Below are 10549 nucleotides of genomic sequence, written 5' to 3' on the forward strand. Positions count from 1 at the left end.
TGGTGAATTACATTTTAGCTCTTGGAACACTGGATATGATCACTAGTTCTACTTAAAAATAATTAAAATTATACACAAAGAATTAAAAAACAACTACTCGGTCCTACAAGATTGAAGTGATGAGCGAAGATTATCCATAAAAATAGCCCAACCCAGCTGATACATGGGAAACAACATCACTAGTGGCTGGATGGGATCCATTCTGTGACAGTCTTAACCATTGTGATGTGCTAACGACCACACTTACAACCAATCAAATACATTTTCTCCAATGGTGTAGTGGTTTTGGAGGAATTTTGATCATGTTTTTTATTCATCATTTATATTAATAAAAGTTCCTGTGATCATATAAATGATGAATAAAAAAGCTGGATGTTGAGAATTAAATAGCAATCTCTGGGTGATTAAAAAACTACCGTAATCCACAAAACTATAGCTGGTAAATCCAATCTAGTTTGGTGGGTTAATTTAAAAAATCCAGGGCTTCAAAATTTTGATTCAAATTAAATTTTAAATTGAATTAGATAAAACATTAAACTAGTAAAATTTAACTAACCCGTTGGGTGATCAAACATGTTAATCATCCATTCCCGTCGACTAGGTAGCCCACCACAGCTGATCTTTACGTGTCACCTCAAACAGGAATTGCCATGCACGCACAAATTGCCCATATGTAAAGCATCCCACAGCATCCACACATACAATCGTCAAGTCGTATTCCACTATACACTTCAATTGGATAAAACTATAAAATAATTAAAATGTATGGCTTACCTTCCTGCCTTAATCTCATGTGCTATATGCCGTGGACATGAATCACAAAAATTGAATAAATAGGCCCACAGACTGACCACACCACTTCAATTAATAACACCCATTTTCTCTCTTTCTGCTCTTGAATTTTTTCTACCAATATAATCTTCCCCTCATATTCCTTTCAAGATTTGAAGTAAAAGATCAGGATCTTAATTTATCCTCGTAGATTGTTGCTAGCTGTTGCTTAAAGATGATGGTGGATGAGAAATTCTGTTTCAAAGAGGCAACGAACCTTACAGTTCATAAGACCTCTGTGTTCTTCCCAGGAGATGGTTTCATCGTCTATGATCCTAACAGGGAAATCATCTTTCGGTTTGATTCTTATGGCCCTGATTCTGAGCCTAAAGATGAGCTTGTTCTCATGGATGCCGGTGGCAAGGGCCTCCTCACCCTTCGTCGAAAGGTTAGCTGCTGCTTTTTTCTCTGTTTTTTTTTGGTCTTTCAAGCTTCGCTTTGGAAAATCAGTTCCATACTTCAAGGTTCAATTACTGTAACATTTAATCTCTTTGAAATGATAGACGATACTACTTTAGTTAATAGAAAAACCTGACAGTTCTTCCGGCATTTATTGAACCTGCAGGATTAAATTATCTTTTAGTCCATGGTTTTTTAATGTAATTATAAATTAATTAGCTCTTTTTTCTGAAAACTCTATAATTTAATCCCTCGAATCTTGTTGACTGTTGCCCAATTAAAATTATACTTTAGTTTTCTTAAATTCCAAATGTAATACCAACGTAGTGTGAGGATTTAGATCAAAGAAAAAAAAAGAATACATGTTTTAACAAGTCAAGTCAAAAGATTTAGTTTTGGATTCATAAGGAAAAAAAAAGGATTTAGATATAGGCTTAGAAAAAGAAGGACTAAGCTGTAACTTTAATCAAAAGGCAGGGACTAAGGAATAGTTTACTTCAAAGAAACTAAATTCCCTCCATCGTGGCAAAGGGTGATTCGAACCTTGGCATTTTAGTACTGTTTGATAAAGTTAATCCCTCCATCTAGGGATTAAAAGTTAATAACATTTTACTTCAAATGTGATTATCTTAAGTAAGAATTATAGATTTAAAATCCAGCAGGTTAATTTGAAACTTAATTAATCTAAAATTGAAATCAGGTCGAGTTTAAAAAAAAAAAAAATTCTGGATGACCTGATAGATTGATCCAATAACCCAACAATAACCCAACAAAACCTGGTTAAAAACTCGATTTCAACCAGTTAACTATTTAAAAAAAACTAAAATGACGTTGTTTTGATTTATAAAAAAATTTGGGTTAATCCAAGTGACCTGGTGACCCGATCAAAACCTGATAACCTGAACCCTAGACTGGGTCAATCACCAAACCGAGTTTAAAAACTCTGGTAAGAATCAGCAGCAAAGGATTAAGATGGTTTAACTGCAAATGTCAATAAATCTATACAGAAGATATGCAACTCAGATGTTACATTAATTAATAAACACTGAAAAGAAGTCCCAGTCTCCACGCTAACAATTTTCTTCTAGCTTTTAACACCAATATCCACCGTGAAGTTATTATGGAGAATGAGGGAAGGGCTGTCAGCTGCTGGGAAGGGAAGTTAGGATATTGGAGAAGAGAGCAAGAGAAGGGATAGAGCGTCGCCCGCCCCGCCCCCCCCCCCCCCCCCCCCCCATATATAGATTGGTTTGAATTAGAATTCATCAGCTTCAATTGAAATTGTCATCCCTAACTCCATCCAATCCAAATTAATTTCTAGGTTCAAACTTCAATAAATCAATATTGTAAGTTTAACGAACTAAGTTTCATATAAAAATTCCCCCATAATGTATACACGTTCCTGTCTCAAGTTTCTGCATGGTCAGGGTTTTAGAGAAGAAATAAATAAACTTCTTTGTTCTATTAATGAAAAATGAAATTAATATGGATTCTTGTTTTCTTTGATTTGTTGAAAACAGAAGCCAAGTCTTCATCAACGGTGGGAAGGCTTCTTAGGAGAGAGGGAGGAAGATCATCAAGAACCAGTTTTTAGTGTTTGCAGATCTAGTATCATCGGACGGTCCAACTTGATCGTACAGGTTTTTGGTGATCCAGGTGAGGAGTACCATATCAGGGGTTCTTATTCTCAGAGATGCTGTACAATTTTTAACACTTCCTCGGAGAATTCATCAAAAGATCCGGTGGCTGTGATCAAAAGAAAAGTGGACCCCTCAACTCATGTGATGCTTGGAAAGGATGTCTTTTGGCTTTGTGTAAGGCCAGGGTTTGATGGTGCTTTTGCAATGGGATTGGTTCTGGTTCTTGATCAAATGTACGGTGATAATGCTGATGGTGATGTGCAGGACGCAGACCCTACTTCCAAGGATTTTTCCTTTTAACCCTTTTATTTAAGGTTTCCTTATAGATAAAACTAAATTACTGACTCGTGATTTTTGCCATACTGCGAGTTAAATTTTTTGTTGAATATAAAAAAATATTTAGATATTATTATCATTTTTTTCTTTCTAATGAGAAAAATTGAAATTATATAAGGATTGACTTGATATGACTTAGTTAAATTTAAGGGTTCAAAAACAACGGGAGCAACTTCTAAAAATATAAAATGACTCAATTTGTTTTTTAAAATAATATTTTTTTTTAATATTAAGATAACAACATACTATATTGACTTAGATCAACCTGAGTTAACATGTCATATCTACAATATAGGTTATGAAACTATGATAATTTTATAGAAAGTAAATCAAAATAAATTATGAAGCATTATTCCCAATTAAAATAATATTGAAGGATAAAAGTGAAAAAAAAATCAATTAAAAAAAAACATAAAAACAAACTAGGTTTACCTGTCAAACCCGCGATACGGGTCATATGACCAAGATAACCTCATTGAAAGTAAATCAATAAAATTACAAAGTCTAATTTCTAATCAACCCAATGTTGAAGGATAAGATTTAAAATAATATAAAAAATAATATAAAAAATGACTCGAGTCAATCCGCCAAATCCATAACCCGAGTTATAAGACCGAGATAACCTTACAGAAAAAAATAATAAAAAAATGACCTGATTTAATCCGGCTTAACCTGTAAAATTCGTAATTCTAGTCATGAGATTGAGATAACCTTATAGAGAGTAAATCAAAACTAATTATAAAGCTCAATTTCCAATTGACCTTATCGGATCAAATGTTGAACAATAAAATTTTAAAAAAAATCAATTAAAAAAATGACATAAAAAAGAGCAAAGTCAACCCGGGTTAACTCGTCAAACATTATTTCCGAGTCATGAGATCAGGATAACCTAATAAAAAAGCAAACCAAAATAAATCATAAAGTCTAATTCTCTGTCAAACACAATATTAAATGATGAAATTGAGAAAAAAAAAAATAAGTCAATTACAAAAACTGAGTTAATTGGATTAGCCTGTTAAACTTGCGACCTAAGTCATGAAATGAGGACAACCCAATAAAAATAAAATCTAGTGTTGAAGGACTCGTGACCCAGGTCATGAGACTGAGATAACCTCTTAGAAAAAAATAAAAAAAATGATCGGATTTAACCGAGGATAAAATATCAAAACTCGTAACCCTGATCATGAGACCAAAATGTCCATATATAAAGCAAATAAAAACAAATCAGAAGCTCAATTCACAACTGACTTAATGTTAAATGATGAAATTAAAAAAAATTAAAAAGAACATATAAAACAACCCGAGTCAACTTGAGTTAACCCATTAAACAATATTCTTGGGTATTGAGGCCATAATAACATAATAGAAAAAAATAAAATAAATTATGAAACCTAATTTCCAATCAACCCAATATTAAAGGTTGAAATCAATAAAAAAAGTTAATTAAGAAAAAAAAACTTGAGTCAACTGGATTGACCCGCTAAACCTGCAATCAATGTTATGAGAATGACATAACCCAATAAAAAATAAATCTAATATTAAATAATAAAATTTAAAGAAAAAAAAGCATTGATTGGAAAAAATAAAAACACAACACTATTCCAATGAATAATGCTTTTGAGGAGGAAAACAATAAAAACCCTTTCTCCTTTAGTTTTTTGGTTAATTAGCCAATTAATCGCATTACATTGTGGGTGTCATTCTAAGTTAATTTTTAATATAAAAGAAAAATGTAAAGATGTTGTGCAGTATTTTCTTGTATCATGAAAATCTCTAATTGAGAATTGAAAAGTTGATGTGTATGTTTAATGAAATAAAATAATAAAAATTATATGAATTAATAAATCATAAAAAAATTGTTAATGTTAACTAAAGACTAAAGTAAAAAGCTGATAGATAGATGAACATGGAGATATTTCATCTCGTAACGTGGGGTGTTCTTGAAAAACAATTAATTCAATTAGATGGCAATAAAAGTAAATTTTCATGAAAAATATAATAATTTAGATTGTGTTGAAAAAATATAATTATTAGTATAAATTTTATTTTTTATTCATGTATTTTTTAACAAAAAAAAATATATTTAGATATGTTTTTTATTGCATATGAAGTATAAGAAATTAAAAAAAAATATCAAAAAAATTCTAACAATATGAAATAAACATAAAAGAGTATTTCTATATTCAAAATCCCATTCCCTTATCAACATGTGCTTTTATTGATAAAATTTTTTTATTTGAAGTTTTATTTTTCTGAATAAAAATTTATCTTAATCTTAAAAGCAAGTTTAAAATAAAACTAAAATAATGAATTGGTAATTTTAATGCAAATGTAATAAACTTGATAGAAATTATATAACAATATACAATAAATATTTAAAAAATAATTATTTTATCTAAATTTAAAAAATTATGCATATTAGGGTTCATATATAATTATTCGGAAAGCATTATTAATATTACCATGAAAGTCACTGACATTATTTTTAAATAATGACATATTTGGATAATTATTTAACCATAGTTTAAACAAATTTATTTTTTAAAAAGAAATTATAAAATGTGTAAAAGAATGAGATAAAAAAAAATTGAAGGGCCAAGTTTTTTATCCTTTTGTTAAATTGATTTCTCTTTTCAATTTCAACCTTTAATAAAAAAGTTGTAGTTGTCCTCTAATTTATCTTTTGTTTTAATTTTGATTCTTATTCTTTGTTAAATATATTTTCTTTTCAATTTCTCATTTCAATAAAAAATTTGTATTTGTCTTCTAATTTATTTTTTATTTCAATTTTGATCTTCATTCTCTAAATTGTTTTTTTTGTTAAATTGATTTTTCTTTTTAATTTCACTCTTCAATTAAAATTTTTTAGATGTCCTCTAATTTATTTAGTTTTATTTCTATATTGATCCTCATTCTTTTAATTATTATTTCTTGTTTTGGATTCTTTTGTATAGTTTTTTTTTCAAATTTTATCATTCAACATTTGATTAATTGGGAATTAGGTTTCATGATTTTTTTAAGTAGGGTGCTTCCGGTCTAATGACCCGGATTACGTGTTTAGAAAGTTAATGCGGGTTGATCATTTGTTTTTTTATATATATTTTTTATTTCATCATTCAATATTAGTTTCTTTTCTTTTGATAAAAAAATAGGCTTTGTAATCTTTTTCGTTTTTTTTTCTATCAGATTATCCGACCTCATGACCTAGATTGTATATTTGACAAGTTAACTCGGGTTGACTTGATTTTTTTATGAGATCACTTTTTTTTATAAAAAAATTTAATCTTTTTTCAAACATTATTATTTTTTTAAAAAATATAACCCGACCCCACAATAGAACGCGAGTCTACATATCTTGGAATCTAATCATTAATAATTTGCCCAACTTGTTTTGAAAAGTCCTCCTCATTTGATTTTGATATATCATAAAAAAAGAGGATATCCGTAGTTGCATTTTTTCATGATTCAAGTAACAACGCATGGAAAAAAGTTCCAAAGATTAACACAAGTCACTAAACCAGAAAATCCGATGACTGATGCATTGTTGCAATGTCTCTCATGTTGTAGATATTCTGAGATGTCCTCTTCATTCTAATATTTTCTTAGAGAAGAAAACAAAATTTGCACTTATAATTTTCATGATTTGCGTAACATGTACACAAGTAAGACAATGTATTGGCAAATAGCCAAATATACGATAGCATTGAGACAAATGAAGACTTCATTTTGACTTGAATTTGCGTCCCATTAAAATTAAGTTTTTTTTAAAGTAATTTGAAAAAGGTATTCTACACATCTACATATATATAATATATAGATTATTCTGCATGTCAATCCTAAAATTTGAAACAAAAAAGAATAAGAAAGAGATAACGAAACCTCCTTGGCTATGAAAGTAAACTTTTCAAATGAAATAAACTCACAAGGGTCAAGACCATTTCCAGCGACTTGATAGGAGAATCTTCTCCGTACTTGAATGTGAAGTTGATTGATGCTGAAGCTAGGGCAACGTTGTTTTTCTTCGTACATTTGCTTGTTTGGCTATTGTTAGCCTAGAATTCAAAGAACATCAACATGCCAGCTAGAAATTATATCAGAATTATATAAATCATAAGTATGCTGAGAGTTTATCTGGCGACTTCACAACTTGGCATGTGAAGATAGTTTCTTAATATGTTATCAGAATTTTAAATTTTGTTATTTTTATTTTATTTGATAAAATTTAAGTATAAAATAGTACGAGTTTATATAAATTTAAAATATAAATTTTTTTTATTTAAAAAGATATATTAAAAAATTATATCTTAAAAAATTTCACATAACATCTTAAAAACTACGTTAAAAAAGTGTTTGTTTTTAGAGAAATAGATGGAGATTTGATCGAGCATTGGTTTGGGGGCCAACAACATTAATTGCTTGCTTGCTTGCTTTTTTTCTTTTTATATCTTTTATTGCAAATTCTCAGCTTTCACGGACTAGATTGCTGCATGTGGTGGTTTTCCTCTCCGGCTAGATTTGGAATGGTATTCACACTTAGAATATATAGTATCTTTAGTCTCTTTTCTTGCACATATCAGAGAGATAATTAATACACCAAGGCAGTTCCCTATCAATACATGTTGGCAATGTATCACTGCTATCTCTTTCAGAATCTGACTCACTATACTACAAACTGTAACCCAACAAGATATATTCCATGAATTGTCACGAGGAGGGTTCATTATCTAGACACATAAAAATATTCACAGCATGCTTTAATCGATTCAGTGACAATACATTTGAAGGAAGCGTGTACTTTCAATTGCCATGTGACATGCAGACAACTAAATTAATTAGCAGTGGTCGATCCTCTGGATCGTCCTCGAGTAATTTTCAGGACTTGATTTTATTGGTAGTTGTTGGAGGACCCTTGCTCCTACCTTCTGCAATCTGCATCATTGTTTTCCACGATATTTGACCATGGAAGCCAAGACCATTTAAATTGTCTTGGTTGCAATCTGCATCATTGTTCATAGTGTTTTTCAAAACAGTTTTTTATTTTGAATTATTTTTTTTAGATTTTTTTAATATTAGTACATCAAAACCATTAAAAAAACACTAAAAATAACAATCAATTTAATATTTTTAAAGTTAAAAATATAAAAAACACTTGAAAACAGGAGTAGGTGTGGCAAACCAGCCTGTAGTGCTGGCTCCTGCACAGCCATTTTCAAGAGTGGGTATATGACATTTGTGAGTGGGAGAACCCATGCAATGTTAGGGACATGTCAAGGGCAGTGTGAAGCCTTTCTCAAACATAAATGTTGGAATTTATAGCACTTCTAATTTATAATATATGGTACACAACAGAGGAGAATATATGGGGTCGATCACTTCTACTCTGCCTGGGCATGGGTGGTTGGAGTAATTCAATAGGCCCACCATTTGTTACTCAACCTTGGTAAAATACATGTGAATGTTTTTTTTTTAAAAAAAAAACTTTATGGCTCCCCATATGATTTTTGGTTCATTTCAATGGTTTTGGAAAAGAGGGAGAGAGAGAGAGAGTGAAATCGGCTGTTAATCCCTTTAATTCATGCTTATTAAAAATGTTGACTATTTATGATAGATAAGATATATGCATCCCAACTCCCAAACTGGTTTGAGTGATCAAAACCATGGAACTCTACTCGTAGTATGCAAAATGGGAGTGAATTTTGTTCATGTTAAAAAGAAGAAGAAAAAAAGAGAGAATAAAAAGGAAGAAACATGCATATAGGGCTTCTTGATTGAAAATTGGAGTGTCTATACAAGAATAGATCCCCTTCCTTTCTTCTTTCGTTGGATATATATATAGCCATTAAACCAAATGGATTCAGCATCTCATCCTTTCCATCTTTCCCCTCCGTATCCATATCATCCCATACCTTTTTTTTTTTTAGTTTACACCCTGTCGTATACTAAAATTAAGCCAAGAGTTATAAAATTTGGACTAGAAAAAAAAGACCAAACTTAATTACAATTCAGACATGATGTATAAAATCTAGAATATTTACATAAATAACATGCCACCACAAACATGTAATAACAAATTAAAAAAGCGTCTAGAGTTGTTCTGAGAAAATGATAATAATGAAAGTGATGAAAGGAAAATATAAAAAATTTACATGGTGCAAGATCATAAAACAATGAATAAAATATGATGAGTAAGTAGTTATCAAAAGTTATAATAAGATGAGTAATTAGTTACTGAAAGTTATCTTGAATTTTTCTATTTACAAAAGTATACAAGAAAGGAAAAGACATAACAACAATTCAACAAATTAATAACAATGATTGTTCTGCAATTAAATTAAGTTTGTAGGATCTTCAATACTTATTTATCAATAGGATTGTAATATCGTAGGTTGATAATTAATTTGTAGACAGATAATAAGTAGACAATAATTAATAGGTTTATAATTGTAGGCAATGTAATCGAGTAAGTTTTTAGTTTCCATTAAAAAAAACCCCAAAATAATAATAATAAAAATACATATCAATCCATGTTCTCTTGTCAAGGATTTCTTACATGTGGTTGTAATCAAATTAAAGATCATTGTCAAGGATTTTTTATATGTGGTTGTAATCCAATTAAAGATCACTCCATGAATATAACATCTTTATTCTCGTATTATTTTTTAAATTCAAAGCATTCAAGTTATATAATTACTTCTTAAATTTACAATTAATACTTTTTTGTATATAAAATGAGCATAAAATTTTAAACTTGTAACATAATTATAAATTTAGAATTACAAGTCTAGAATTATAGTTTAAATATAAAATTACAGTATTTTCGTTCAAACTAGAAATAGTGCTGCTTTGAAATTCAAAATCTTATTAATTGAAGCAGACATAAAATAACCCTAGAACACACCTCCATGCTCGTCTGGTTTAGTCCCAAAATAGTCAACTGTGACATAGAACAGTTGTTTTACCAAGTTATAGCATCTGGTAACCTCTATCATTCAATGTTGTGTAAACATGAAAGGATTTCGTCCTACCTATACCTATATTAGTGTTGAAACTTATACAAGACAAGCTTTGTATGAACGAGGTCGATCCAAAGTAGATAAGCCCACGACTTCCAACCCAAATCATTTGCAAAATGTAGAATGATTATGTTTTACTCCTCTTGCAATATGTAGATGTGTAAGTTTTTTTTTTTTTTTTTTTTTTTGACAAAAGCTAACAAGGTCAACTTTCAATTCTAAGATGGAAAAACTTTTACGTGATCTAATTGACTAAATTCTGCCAGCATGACAATAGTTTACTGTCATGATTACATAGGATTTGATTCTGGGGGGTGGTGTAGATAAGAT

The 10549-nt window shown here is 29.9% G+C and overlaps 1 protein-coding gene across 1 annotated transcript; it reads left to right on the forward strand.

The window, feature by feature from the left end:
- The first annotated feature begins 793 nt into the window (after window positions 1–793).
- LOC7474685 (protein LURP-one-related 12) lies at window positions 794–3285 on the forward strand. The gene is made up of 2 exons (XM_002308034.4): window positions 794–1219; window positions 2751–3285. Exons 1-2 carry the CDS (start codon window positions 1007–1009, stop codon window positions 3168–3170), a joined length of 633 nt encoding a protein of 210 aa, XP_002308070.1. The 5' UTR covers window positions 794–1006; the 3' UTR covers window positions 3171–3285.
- Window positions 3286–10549: the final 7264 nt, after the last annotated feature.

Source organism: Populus trichocarpa, chromosome 6, assembly GCF_000002775.5.
Source record: "Populus trichocarpa isolate Nisqually-1 chromosome 6, P.trichocarpa_v4.1, whole genome shotgun sequence".
NCBI classification, from domain to species: Eukaryota; Viridiplantae; Streptophyta; class Magnoliopsida; order Malpighiales; family Salicaceae; genus Populus; species Populus trichocarpa.